We start from the raw sequence: 15,226 nt of genomic DNA, 5'->3' as shown, positions 1-15,226 counted from the left end.
TTCTATATCTCCTAACTGGTTTGCTAATCAATCAATCAATGAGCATTTATTAAGAACTTATTAAGTAGCAAACACAGAGGGTACAAAGTCAAAAAGTGAAACTCTCCTTGACACCAAGGGGCTTTCATTCTATAGAGGGAAATAATACACATCATGTATATATGCAAATCTACATATATAGATTATACATATATATACACACACATACACATATATTTATGTAGATAATATATACATGCACACTACATATACATATATATATAATACATACACACATGTATATACGTGGATATGTGTGTATATGCTTACCACATACATACATACATACATATAAAAAGTATAGTCGGAAAAGAATTAGGAGTTGGAGGAAAAGGCTTCATGTAAAAGGGAAGACGCCTTTGATTAAACTCTGAAAAGAAACTGAGGTTCTCAGAGTCAAAGACGAGAGTAAGAAATGAGTTTTACAAGCAGATGGGCCGGACCAGCCCCTTGCAGAAAAAAGATAGTAAGAACAGAAGAAGATGATCTGAATTTCAGGTGCTTCCATATTTAAAAACCACCGTATAATCCCCGCCAGCTTTCTTAGGGGACCTGAGCCTCTTTGCAACTTGAACAAGAGGCAGTATCCTCTGAGAACCAGAGGATTACAGTGTAATAAAGATAAGATCCTCAAGGAGCAATTCTAGTCTCGGCAACCCTACTCCTGAGGCTTTCCTAATTTCTGAGCATCACACAAACAATTTTTAAAAATATTCCAGGGCTACACACACCACTTAGGGCCATATACAGTTTCATATTTTAGGGTCAAGGGAAGACAAAGTCTTGTACTACATAGTCCCAAAATGTCTAAACTGTCCTATAATCTGACCCCAAATCTCCCTAATACATTTCAACATTTCTTAGTCTAATTAGTAGCACATGGGACACAGAGCTTGGGTTTGAGGGTCAGATTCACAACTTGCCAATTATTGAACCTTACACAAAACATTTAATTCCTCAATTTCCTAATCAGTAAAACCAAGAATAATCATGCTGGCCCTACCCGTGTCAGAAGACTACCATGAAGCTCCAAGATAAATATAAAAAGTTTAAGAGATAATTATTATTAACTACAAAGTTCATTATTTTCTCTTTACACATATTAAGTAATCAATCTTAAAATTCCATTTGCAAATCAACTCCCTAATTGCTAAATTAATTGCCCTAAAATTGCTTAGGATTTTTTTCTTGCTCTATAAGAAAATTCTTTAGTAGCTTGATCAGTATGGCACAGAATGAGTAAATTAACTTAGGTTATTTTTATTATTATTCATTTATTATATAATAATTATTATTATTATATTGGCTCAGCCTACCCATAAACAATATTTCTCCAATTGTTTACATCTGTCTTTATTTCTGTGAAAAGTATGGTAAAATAATAAAATCTTTGGATTTGTCTCAGCAGAAACATTGTTTGGGTCCAATTCTCATCTAGGGTAATTCTCTAGAGTAATTATGTTATGAATTTGGAGGAGAAATTTTTAACAACTTCAATTCTATTCATCAATTTCCCAAATTAAAACATTATACCTTTCAACCTAAGATTTCTTTGGGGATGTAGATTTAAAGCAGAGCCTAGATCTGAGTACTAATGGGTTAAATAATATCAGAATAAGGCTCTTTATTCTAACCCAGAACCCAGACTTATGGAATGAAAATCCATTCATTTACCATGGCTATGTATACCATATATATACCATAACAGCCACTTATCCACTGCAACATAACATGCATAGATCAACTATTTGAAAGCCACATATCCACTGCAACATTAAGATACATACTCATATCTATGTGTATATGTGTGTATTCAAAGTTTTCTAAAAATTCAGTTTTGATTATCAAAACAGCAAACTAACCAAGGCCTTACATCTTTTCAAAATGGTGGATTTTCAAGGACAACACTGTTTTATGTGATGATACAGAATGTTCTCTAATTTCCAGGTTTATAATAACAACTTACCTCAAAATGATGAGGGAATAATACCTAGTGATGCATCCCTTTCTCCATTTTCATCTATTCACTTTTTAAATGTGAATAATATAACTTTTAACTTTCTAAATGTGAATAACTAAAATATTCTTCTAGATATTTCAAGTGAATTATAGTAGAAAAAGTCAACTAACCAGAACATAATTTTCCTGTATTCTACTTTCAGAAGGGGAAAACAAAGAAAAAGCAACTTTCAGAGGATGTCCTAAAAAACTGGTTTAACCAGTCCAAACTCTTACGTAAGATTATCACTAATGACAAAAAAACAGCTGTCAATTCAGATGCTTGTTAGATTTGATAGTCCCATTTGGTAAAAATCTAATTATGTTTGCTACACTATATTCTCTAAAACAAGAAAGGATCCTTACACATTTTAGAAACATTTTTCTAAAAACTCAAAGGGGTTAACTTGATAACATTAGTTATGTAAATTTTTAAAAATTAAAACATTCCAAAATCCAAATGTTTCAAAGTTATATGGTATTATCCCAATTGTTTTAATATCATGAAAACACTGAAGAAATCTTCCAGAAATACTGACTAGATTATACTCAACCAAGAAAAAAAAATCAGTTTTAAAAAATAAATTAAGAAATTCAGCCTATCTTAGGAGATAAAGAATCAGCCTCCTAGTCAGGAGGATGAAAGCTCAAGTGCTTCCTTTGGCAAATAGTTTCTCATTGATCTGACCCTGGCAAACTCTGAAATTATCTAAACTTTTGATGAATTGTCCATCTACATTTGTAGAAAAAGGTCCATACTTCATTCCATCAAAAAAATTTTAAATATTCATTAAAATAAGTATTAAAATATGTAATAAACATAAATAAAATAAAAATTGATCTCATCAGAAGTGATTTCCCCCAAGGAGTTTGCCCTTGGGAAATATACCAAAAAGTTTAAATGTCTATCAAGGTAGAGGAAATGGATATAAAAGAACTGTTACTATGCATTTAAATTATGACCCTTCTAGCAACCGCAGGAAACCTGTAATCTCTAAGGAATTTATAAGAAATCTGTAATTTTCAAGGAATTCGATAACATCAGATACATATCTTAGACTCGAATTCAAAAAGTTTATGAAATGAAAAGAATGGTACTACCTTTGGGGAAAGTCATGTTACTACAGGTTAATAAGTGTTCCAAAACCAATAATGTCCTTTTATTTAGGAATCCTATAGCTAGAACTTTATTTAAAATGTTGGGAAAGGAATTTGAGAACTATTAATACAAAAATATCCATAAAGCTTGTCTTTTTTAATTGCAAAAGGAAAAAACCTAGGATGTCAAACTTTGGTGAATGGCTAAGCAAGCTGTCTATGAATATAATGGAAAATTATTGCACCCTAAAATGACAATTACGAATGATAAAATACATATGAAGAAAAAGGCAAAATCATTACTTTACTAAATAAAAATATCTTTAGTAAATTATAATTAATAAATTGAATAAAAGCAGATTTATATGGAAAAAACTCAGATTGGGGAGGGTTCTAAATAAAACTTTTAAAATAAAAATATTATAAAAATTGGCTTGGACCAGAGCTGCATAAAATAAAAAAGCAATAAAATTTGAAAAATTAGAAAAGAATGAAGAGGTAGGGAAAGGAAACATTTTCATTACTGTTTTGTTAAAGTTGTTACATATTTTTTTTAAAACTTGTAAAAAATATTTTCAGTCATGCTTTATTTTAGATTAAATTTTGTTTTTGTTAATGACTATCAAGCTAAGAATTTTTAAAGAATAGATGTCTCAAGGAAATAGGGACTTAAGAGGGATAGATGGCAGACTCTCAGAAATGAAATTCTGATGATATAACCACCAATGAATCTAAGAGAAAATAACATAAGCCACTAAATTTTAACAATGCTTAAAAATCTAGTGGGCTAGACTTTTAAAGGACATGTACAAAAAGATGAGAGAGACCCATAAGCATGAATGAGTACTTCTTAGTGGCAAAGATCTTAAGAATAGTGGCAGAGACTAAGAGAAGAAGGAGGTCAGAATAACAACAACAATAATAAAAGCTTTCTTATAAGAAAAGTAAAAAAGAGATATACTGCTTGGTAAAAAAAAAAAAAAAAAAAAAAAAAAAAAAAAGGAATATTAATAACAGATAAAAGGACATAAAATGCAAAATATTTACTATTTTTTTCTTTATCATCTCCATAAAGCAAAATAATCTTAATTCTTAAAGAGTGGAAGAAACATGATTAAGAGAAAACTGAAATCCCAAAATGATTAAGGGATACTAGCAGTTCTGTTTATTTCCTATGGGACCTTCATCAAGTCACACCCCTCTTTGTGCCTGTTTCCCTATTAGTAAAATAAAGAGATCAGGCTACATGAAGTACTCTTAACCTGGAGGCCATGATTTTTTTTTTTTTTTAAAACACATTGATAACTATACTTCAGTTAAATTGGTTTTCTTATATTTTATGTATTTCAAAATAGTGGTTTGAGAAGAACTTCGCCAAAGGGTACAAAAAAAAAAAAAAAAAAAAAAACTAAGACCTCTAAATTGCCTCATTGGTGAAAATACTATGCTTTGATCAATATTCAGTCTCCATAGTTCTCTCACAGGATTGAGGTGCACTTTCCATCCCAAGTCTATTGGAATTGCCTCAGATCACTGCATTGTTGAAAAGAGCCAAGTCCATCACAGTTGATCATCAAATAATGTTCTCTTAGTTCTGCTCACTTCACTCAGCATCAGTTCATGTTAAGTCTTCCCAGGCTTTTCTGAAATCAGCCTGCTCATCATTTTTATAGAGCTATTGCTCTATAAAAATATTCCATTACATTCATATACCATAATTTATTCAGCAATTCCCCAAGTGATGGGCATCCACAATTTGAGCTCCTTTTACATCAACTGTCACAGGATTGAGACCCTATATCAAATTGCTTGCTATCTTGGGAAGGAGAAAGATGAGAGAGGGAGAAAAATGTGGAACAAAAATGAATGCTGAAAACTACTTTCACATGTATCAGGAAAAATAAAATATTATTGAGAGGGGGAAAGGAGCTCACTCCCATCAGGTAAACTCCTGAAGAGAGACTCAGAGAAAGCAAAATTGGAAGTAGGCTAGCAAAGACAGAGGATTAATTTGGTCTGGGAGAAAAGCCAGCTGAGAAAAGTCTGAAATCAGTCAGGTGAGGAACAATCCTGAGAGGGCAAGCAAGTGGATAAGATACTGTGAACCTTGGGAAAGGCCCACGAACCTTGGTAAGACCGGGAGAGCCCTCCATACTTTCCTCTGCCAAGAACAGGTGAGCCACCTGGGTGATTGACTGAAACTGGGATTGGGAGAATTTAGGTGGTTAAAGTCCATAAAAGGTTGCAATTTCCCTTTGCTATTGGGAAAATTCTCCATAAAGATTCTCCTATTTTCCTTTAGTAACTTTGAGCAAGTTCTCCATAAAGAGTACAAGATAACTAATGCAAACAAGATTAGAAGGGAAGTAACAAATTGGGAAAATATTTTTAAAAGGAAAGGTTCTGACAAAGGTCTCATTTCCAAAATATATAGAGAACTGACCCTGATTTATAGGAAACCAAACCATTCTCCAATAAATGGTCAAGGGATATGAACAGACAATTCTCAGATGATGAAATTGAAATTATTCCACTCATATGAAAGAGTGTTCCAAATCACTACTGATCAGAGAAATGCAAATTAAGACCACTCTGAGATACCACTACACACCTGTCAAATTGGCTAAGATGACAGGAACAAATAATGATGAATGTTGGAGGGGATGTGGGAAAACTGGGACACTGATACATTGTTGGTGGAGTTGTGAAAGAATCCAACCATTCTGGAGAGCAATCTGGAACTATGCCCCAAAAGTTATCAAACTGTGCATACCCTTTGACCCAGCATTGCTGTTATTGGGATTATATCCCAAAGAAATACTAAAGAGTGGAAAGAGACCTGTATGTGCCAAAATGTTTGTGGCAGCTCTTTTTGTTGTAGCTAGAAACTGGAAGATGAATGGATGTCCATCAATTGGAGAATGGTTGGGTAAATTGTGGTATATGAAGGTTATGGAATAATATTGCTCTGTAAGAAATGACCAGCAGGAGGAATATAGAGAGGCTTGGAGAGACTTAAATCAACTGATGCTGAGTGAAATGAGCAGAACCAGAAGATCACTATATACTTCAACAATGATACTGTATGAGGATGTATTCTGATGGAAGTGGAAATCTTCAACATAAAGAAGAGCCAACTCACTTCCAGTTGATCAATGATGGACAGAGGTAGCTACACCCAGAGAAGAAACACTGGGAAGTGAATGTAAATTGTTAGCACTACTGTCTATCTACCCAGGTTACTTATATCTTCGGAAGCTAATAATTAATGTGCAACAAGAAAATGGTATTTACACACATATATTGTATCTAGGTTATATTGTAACAAATGTAAAATGTATAGGATTATCTGCCATGGAGGGGGAGGGAGTGGAGGGAGGGAGGGGATAATTTGGAAAAATGAATTAAAAAAAAAAAGAGTACAAGATAAAGTGAACCTTGGGAAAGGCACAATCCGGCTGGCTTTAAAAAGAAAACCTATCTGGGAAGATAGCTCTTTGGAAAGAATTGGGATGAAGTACCAAAATGCATAGGGATTAAATATTGTTTTGTTTAGGGAGGTGCTCTGCTTTTATAGGAACTGTCCCTCCTGGAGGGTTGCGGGTAAATCGAAAGGAATTTTCAACACCCTGGGCCGGCTCCTTAGGCCTTGGCTTCAGAACCCCCCTCTGTGTGCGTGTGTGTGTGCAAGCCTGTGTGTTTTGTCTTCTGTTTCTCAGTCAGCCAAATTACAAAGGAAAAAAAATCTGGCTATTTGGGATTTTAAAACGCTTGTTTTTTACATAATTGGACTTGTGCAAATAGCTTTTAGATATAGAGAAGGACTAGTTTTGAGATAGAGAAAGTTTTTAAGTGTCACACCAAAAAGTAAAAACTGACCTTTCTGTGGACTTAGAACTGGCCAATTTGGGTCTGCAGAAATAGAGTTACAGAACTGCTAAAACATTTTAGCAGATTTTGAGGTTTTTGAGGCTAAGTTTTAAGTCGCTTGGCACTATCTCTCAGTCAACTAAATTAAGTTAAGTCTATTGTATTTTTAAGAAGGCCTAATTTAAAAGACTTCTGAGGGCCTGAACTTGAGACTTTCAGAAAAACTGTAAAAGAGGAAAAAAAAAAAATCCTCTCTAGGATTTTTCCTTGAAAAGGCTTGTGGAATCTGTCCTGAGAAGACTGGAGCCCTTAGCTGGCCTGAACTCTTCTGAGGGTTGCACTGATACCCCAACATCTTTGACATGTCCCCCCTACCCTCAGCATTTCTGGCATGAAGGGTGGGCTAGTTACTAGGCCTCAGACCTGCAGCCAGCACCTGAGGGTCTCCAACCTCTTCCCCGGGTACCTGGAATCTGATAATTTCTTAAAATCTTGTGGATGGACTTGAAAGGGCAGTTTTCTGCCACCTTAAATTTTGGGAATTCAAAATCTGAAATTATATGATATAATTACTATTAACTAGTACATGCTAAAATTGTAAATGTGTTTATTCTGGTACAAGATTTTAGAAACATGTGCATTGATATTAAAGTACTGCTACTAGAAATTTAAAGTTGCATTTCATTTAATTTTGTTACAACTTCTGATTTTCTAGTAACTTACCTAAAGAGGTCACATTTTTGTATATCCTAATTAGATGAAATATAGTTAAGCTACCATGTTGCTTTCTAAATTGTACATTGGGTAATTTATAAAAATTGTATGAGCTGTATTTTAATATTTTGTCAGCCCAGCTGGATATGTGGTATACACTTTACATTTTTTAAAGTTTATCTTGTTTTCTCCCTTTAACAAAGAAATAAAAGCTAGAAAATCTGACATACAGGAACATGTATAATTGCAAAATAAATTTTATCCGAAAAGTGTGTAATGTGTATAAAGATAAAGAAAAAGATAATGAGGAGATGTCCCTCTGAAGGGAGGGAGCCTGGCTCCAAAATATTCAAGTTAGGTTTTAATGAAATGATACCATTGGGGAAACTGAGATATAGTGAGGATATGCTGCTTTAAGAGGGATTAATAGAATAACATTGGAACAAATTGCACCTAAGTATGGATTGGTAGAGACTATTAATTCTGATAAAGGAACACATTTTATTTCTAAAGTTTTATAAGAAATAATGGGGAGAGATTGCAAATTGAGTGGCAATTCCATACACCAAGGCATCTACCCTCATCAGGGAACGTGGAAAGAATGAATCAGATTCTTAAGAAACAGATTACTAAATTGTTAGAAGCTAAATTACCTTGGACCAAATGTTTGCCTATTGCTTTGTGAAAGAATTAGAACTGTCCCCAGAAGGGCTCTGAGACTGTCCCCATGAGAGATGCTGTTTAGTTTACTTTTACTTGGGAGGAAAAAGGATAAGTTTTTAAGGAATTATGTATTGGCAGCATCCTCATCCCTTTGAGCTCTTAGAAAGTAAGGATTGATGACCTAGACAACACCGTTGAAGTTTGCAGCTCCAGGAGAATGGATGCTTATTAAGTCCTAGAAGAAACAGAGTGGGAAGGACCTTATCAGATGTTACAGATGACTAAGACTACAGTCTGGAGGCTGAGAACAACAGGCTTAAAGGACCTGTGGAGGAACCTCAAGAATGGACTGTTAAGGACAATTTATAACCTCTAACATTGCCTTTGCAATTAGGAATGTTTTGTTGGAGGGGAGATTAATTTGCTTAGAGGAATTTTTAATATTGGTATTGTACCTGTTATTTATATTTCTAGAAATGAGGGGCTCCTTGATTGGAGGAAGTTGAATTAACATTTTTTTAGGATGAAGAATTCTGATAGGGTTCTTTAATGTAAAATTAGAATATTCTAAATTCTATGTGAGTTTTAATTGATTTTATTGAGCCATTTTAAAGATGTTCCCATTGCTTAAAGAGATTCTGAGAACAGTAGTCACTTTGAACATGGTTAATATGTGAACATGTTTTGATACAGATTGGTTATTGAGCATCTTAAAGCAAAATGATTTGTGTAATGCTGAATTTAAAATCCAGCTACTTAGATGTAAAAATGTGAACTTTCTAGGATGAATATATTATTGTTGTCAATGTAAGATTATAGTAATACTTATTTAGGATACATGATCCTAGAGAGTTAAATGTACCTGAAGCTTTGATTAATTAGACTTACTAATGAAACTATAGCTGATATTATTTGGAGTTTTGAATCTAAGTATGATTGTCTGATGGATAATTAAGCCAGTAATCCACCATCTGAAAGGAATATGCCAGATGCTATTCAGAGGAATGTGATCCTGAATTGTTACAGATGAAGGTTAGTATCTGGGCAAGAGTTGGGAGGACAACCTTGGCCTCCATTTAATATGAGATCCTTCTGACTCAGTTTCCCGGTAGTGTTCCTTTGAATAACACCTGATTATTCCTGAGTCTGGCCATAATGTGGAATTGTTATTGCATACAATTAGTTAAGGATGTTTTATCCTGTCATGTGTGCTCTCAGGCTGAGGCCTGAAGGACCAGTTTTTGATTATAATCATGTCCCTGCTTTTTCTTCTTATAGCAAATTTCTATAATCAGGATAAGTATTCAGTAGAAATTATAAGCACAGTTCAAGTATGTAACATCTTGCAGTTTCCTATCTGTAAATATGTAGTCATTATATCCTAAATAAATGAGTTTTTAGCCTAATCATCTTATTTGTTGCTAGATGCATTTATATCTGTTTCTTTTAGCATTTTGTTGTTGCTGACTTACATGATAGGCATTTTTATTTGTGAAAGATTATCTACTTCAATTACTAGAGACACAAATGGTTGGGATGACAGATGGCCCCAGATGGGAATTGGGTGTACAGAACCCCTATCTGTATGCTGAATAGGCTCATTAGACTTTAGGCCATAGTAAAAATAATTATTAATCAGATGACAAAGGCACTGGATTTGTTAGCAGACCAGGCCATTCAGACTAGATTGGTATTAGACTACTCATTCATTGGCTGAAGAAGATAAGAGTTTTGTAGGAAATAAAATTTTTGCTGTGTGAAAATTGTTGATAATGGTCAGATAGTGAAGGAAATTGCCAAAGACATCAGAAAATTGGCCCATGTCCTATTCCAGACCTGGTCCTCACTGATGTGATCTATGATGTGGGGTTTGGTCCCCAAAAGTTTAGGGTTCAGTCATGTAAAGAATTCACAATGGCCTTTCTCTTTAGCAAAAGGTAGATTTAATTGGGGGAACAGGTTGCAGACAAAATGAAGGGATGGTAAACATGAAATAGAGCTGGGAGAGCATAGGAAAGACAAGTTTCTCAGTGGAATTCACAATTACACAGTAAAAAGGGAGTACCTCATGAGTTGGTGCATGTCCTTAGCTGGCAGATTAAATCCCAAAAGGAACTTAGTACCCTAAAAAAGTTAGCTGAAAGGAGGAGAAATGGGGGTGAGAAGTATGTTGAAGTGGGGGGAGACACCACATGGCATGGGGGAAGGGAAAAGACACTGTAAGGCAGAATGCCATGGTGGGCTGACCCAAGGGAAGGCAGAAACCATGGGATGGCCCACAAATCAGTTTTGTAAGCCGAGATTTCCACAAGGGAAAAGATCGAACAACTTGGAGAGGGAGGTCCAGGACCTTTAGAGAGTGGGATCAAGGAATCAAACTGAAAACAGGTTATTTGGTTCCTGACGAGGATGGGCTCCAATAAAGAAAAAGGACAAACCAGATCCAGAGGAAACAGAGACTGAGAATAAGATGGTTGAGAGATCTACAAAGGTTAATAAATAAAGAGGAGGGATTGTATGGGATAAACTGAGTAAAGCTCTCTCATGGGAATATGGCCTTGAGATCTAGCTAAATAAATTTAGCTAGAGCTAAAAAAGCTGCAGGTGTATGATTGTCTTGGATGAGCATTTCTCCTCCTGTTTTCCCTACCTCTTAATTAGCATTTAAGCACTTCTTTTAAAGGCAAGGATGGCTTTGGGAATTCAGGTAACAGAATTCTCTCATCCAAGAATGCTTGTATAGCAGGTCTCTAGGAAATTTAAATTAAGAGTTTGTTACTAGAATTCTTTTGTTTCTGGGATACACTTCTTTGTTTAGAGTGTAAACCTGGACTCCTCCAGACAAGGGGGAAAAAAAACCAGGGGAAGTAGGCTTCTGATTCAGGGTCTATTTAATCTTAATTTGCAGTTAGTGCTTTATATTCCTCTGACACCTTGTCTACTGGGAGCTACCCTTTCTTGTGAGACTGGTCCTCGAAAGTCTGATTTTAATTTGGGTAAGAGTCACCGTCTCATACACTCCTTAACTTGGAAAATAAGTGTGCAAATTCTTTTGCTAAACTCACAACACCGACCAGGGGGACCCTAATGTTGTTGGGGTGTCTTTTTCTTCAACATACAGATATATGTACATATATTATGTATTCTATATATTTACATATGTACACTTATATTACATTCACTGTAGGAAATGATGAATACAAAGAACTGCTGCACAAGGAAGTGACGTCTTTCAATATCATTATGTTGACAGAGGTACTGATAAAAATTGATTCCTGAAGCAAGCAGGAAGAAAGCTACTAATGGAGATCAGTTTAGTTCTGTGGACCCACCCTCTAAAGGTAATCCTGTCAGAAATCCAAGTTAGGCTAAATTTTCCCTATAAAACAACTTACAGCCCATGGCTTTGCTACGATCTTCCTTTAGGTCAGTCCACCACAGCACTTGCCTTGTGGTACCTCTCCTACCTCCACTCTGCTTCCCAACCCCACTTCCCCTTACAGCTATCTAACTCTTTTGGGGTGCTAAGTCCCTTTCAGGATTTAGCCTGCCAACTGAGGAGGACATACCCGCCTCCTGGGGTGCTCCCTTCCTACTGGGTAATTATGAGTTCTACCCACACTTGTCTTTTATACTCTCTCCCACTCGATTTCATATTTACATTCCTGGTGTCTATTGTATCCCTTCATTTTGTCTGTAACCTCTTCCCTAAATAAATCTATCTTTTGCCAAAGAGAATGGCCATTGTGAATTCTTCACATGACTGAATCCCAACTTTGATGTCTACCATCAATTAGTGCCAAACCCTACACCATAGATCACATCACAACAATGGAAATAGAAATAACAATCAAAATTGAATGCTGTAAAGTTGTAATGACTAAGCCTGGTCACCAATATGTGTGTGTATCCATAGCTATATCTATATTTGGTGGCTAGGTATAATCATTTATAGATAGGTTCATCTATATAATACAGGTTCCTTAAGGAGATAAGGAAGATAGGTATAAAATATTACATATAATATCAAACTTTTTTCAATGTTTTGCAGAAGTTTTTCTTTTTTCTTTTTTTGCTATAAAGGATGGCTCATTGTGAAGGGGGAGGAAGAAATGGTTCACTGGGAATTTATTTTACAAAAATGGGTTTATGCTGAGACAAAACAGTCACTGGTTCCATAAAGCCAAAACTCCTATTGCTAAGATTTTGCAGAATCTTTCCTCCTTCTATCTATCTACCCTTTGACACTATATATAATCATTTGTTTTTAAAAGAAATATCCCAGTGAGTAGAGGAGATCCTCCCAAAGAGGTCACCACACTGCTTCTACTTCCTGCCAAATATAAAAGGAGATTTTATTCACTGTTTTGGCCATACTCTGGCTAAAATTTTTCCTGAGTGATCTCTCTCCCAAATTACCTTTTTTCTTTTTTCTTTCTTTTTTTTTTTTTTGCATTTATTACCTTTATGTTTATTCTGCATATTATCTCTATTCCCTTAATTAAAATGAAAGCTCATTATGAGTAGGGATACAAAGTAATTGTGTTCATATCTTCAGCAACTAAGGTAGAGTCTACAACACAGTAGGACATAGTGTAATGTCCACAACTGAATTCTTTTAAGATCTGCCCCAAGGAACTTTCTTCTCACTGCTTCTTCATTTCTCTGAAAGGCAACATTGTATCCATTTTATTAGTAAGTGAAAGCATCTCGGAATGAAAGGATAAATCCAGCCATCCACACACTAAGGACCTAAATCTTTCTTTTACTCTCACCAGTCCTTCTGGAGACTTGAGGGCAGTTAATAAATCTGAGTGCTGGGAGATTTCCATAAGGAGAAACCCTTGAGCACCGAGTTGAAAAGTTGAAAAACTGCTGCTGAACAGTGCCACTGTGTGAGCTCTCATTCAGCTAGTTTGACACTTAGATGAAGGGTCCCCTGCAGATTTAGCTAAAAAAGTAAAATCGCAATCTGAAGCCAACAATTTTATTCCACAGAGCTGCCAGCTTTCAGAAGCTCAATGTGGTAGAGAAGAGAAGGAAGGGGTAGGAGGCTCATATCCTTTTCAAGTCCTTCATAAAAATAAAATGATTAAGTGGAGTCGGGGGACAATAGAAAAAAGGAGGGAAAAAACAACTTTACCTGAAAATTGTTGTATATTTAAAAGGAATAACAAGTTGTGCATAATAGATTAGTAGTTTCATGTACAATCTTTTATTATTATTATTATTGTACTATGTTGTGGAAATGTTTGCTTTATTCCCTAAAGATGTATTAATGTAATTTCGAAAGGGGAAGAAATGAAATGGTTATTTTAAATGCAAGTCACAGCAGTGAGGCCTTGAACAATTTACAAGTTAATTGTGAATGCTGGTCAGTGGCAAATAAAGAACAGGAGGAGCAGGAAAGGGAAGATGAGAGGAACTGGGGGAACAGTCATTAATAAAAGGATCTGAGGTTGCTAAGAAGGCATTAGCCAACAGAAATATTTCCCTCCTCAAAAAAGTTATTTCCATGTTTGTTTTTTAAAATATTGCCCCTAAATCCCTTCTATTAAATAACAAAGTCACCAGTTACCTGAAACATGGAGGAGTGTTATATAAGGAGCTGTTCCCAGCTTGCACTTTGTAGTCCAAAACAGATGGGCATTCTTTCAGTGCAAATCCCAGTAAGTCCTCCCGCACGATCACTATGGTGACCCCTGCAGAGCCCACGTTCTTCTGAGCACCAGCAAAAATCACACCAAACTTTAAAAAAAAAAAAAAAAAAAAGACAGTTATAAGAAATGATGCAATGGAAGAATCTGAAGCAGGTTTTTGATCTAGATCTTCTGATTCCATGGTATGGCACTCCATTTACCAAATCAAGGTGGCCTCTCCCTGTTCAGTTGTGAAGTTAAGTAAATTTCTGAACCCACTTTTTATTGGTATGCCTTTATTTCCAAATTACATCTATATATGACCAATTATCAGAAGGTAAATGTATAGCAAATTTCAGAGACCTATGTGTTTTGTTTTCAACAAATAATCTAAGCACCTATATAAGTGAACTCAGATTAATTATAAATATATATCTTTATGTTACCTTCCTGCTTCCTCAAAGTATCAAAAAGAGGCCTTGTTCCTTTTGATAATGTTTTAATATCCTTCCTCTGCTTATATATGTTTTCTTATTGCTCCTCATAGAAAAAGTGTTTTGTGTTCCCTTTAGACAAGTGTAAAAAGCATTAGTTCTATGCAACCAGGATGCTTAAGGCTAAAGTGGCCCAGGCCAGAAACAGAGATGTTTAACACTCTTATGGTAATCAGTATTGGACCAAGCATGAATAGTCAGTGAATTTCTAGTCTAAGAAGAGGAAGACGAAGGGGAGGAAGGGAAGAAAAAAAGAAAAGAGAGAGCAACAAAGGGAAGAAAGAAAAAATAAAGGGAGGAAAGAAAAAAAAGGAAAAAGAAAAGAAGAAAATCATTAAGACTGGGCTTCCCAAAATGGTATTTTTTGGTACTGTACCTTAGAAACATCCACTGGTTTAGATAAGAAATTGGAAGACATGTCACAGACCAGGACTGCTCCTTTGACATCAGGTACAAAATCAAACTCCACACCATGGACAGTTTCATTTGCACAGTAATACACATAAGATGCATCTGGGTTGAGATTCCAGGTACTTGCATCAGGAATCTCTAACATTAAAAGAAAAAAAAGATAGGGTCCCATTTTTACTTTATTGGCTCATATTTTTTCCTTTTTGGTGAAGGAGAGATTCACAAATCCTTCAGCAGAGTAAGTATAAATATGTCAATCTACCTCCTACAACATGAGGGGTGTTATTTAGTCAATAAGCA

The 15,226-nt window shown here is 35.2% G+C and overlaps 1 protein-coding gene across 1 annotated transcript in view; it reads right to left on the bottom strand.

Moving 5' to 3' along the window:
* The window catches only part of PSAT1 (phosphoserine aminotransferase 1), a 49,398-nt gene that overhangs the window by 19,265 nt on the left and 14,907 nt on the right, over positions 1 to 15,226 (bottom strand). Inside the window, exons 5-6 of the mRNA XM_074280112.1 lie at positions 14,892 to 15,064; positions 13,961 to 14,130 (exon numbers count right to left, since the gene is read on the bottom strand). Coding sequence (XP_074136213.1) covers positions 13,961 to 14,130; positions 14,892 to 15,064 — 343 coding nt within the window. The remainder of the gene's footprint in view (positions 1 to 13,960; positions 14,131 to 14,891; positions 15,065 to 15,226) is intronic.

Source organism: Sminthopsis crassicaudata, chromosome 1 (assembly GCF_048593235.1).
Source record: "Sminthopsis crassicaudata isolate SCR6 chromosome 1, ASM4859323v1, whole genome shotgun sequence".
In the NCBI taxonomy this organism is placed as follows: domain Eukaryota; kingdom Metazoa; phylum Chordata; class Mammalia; order Dasyuromorphia; family Dasyuridae; genus Sminthopsis; species Sminthopsis crassicaudata.
The sequence above is the reverse complement of the archived record's forward strand: the minus strand, read 5'-3'. Positions and strand labels throughout refer to the sequence as shown.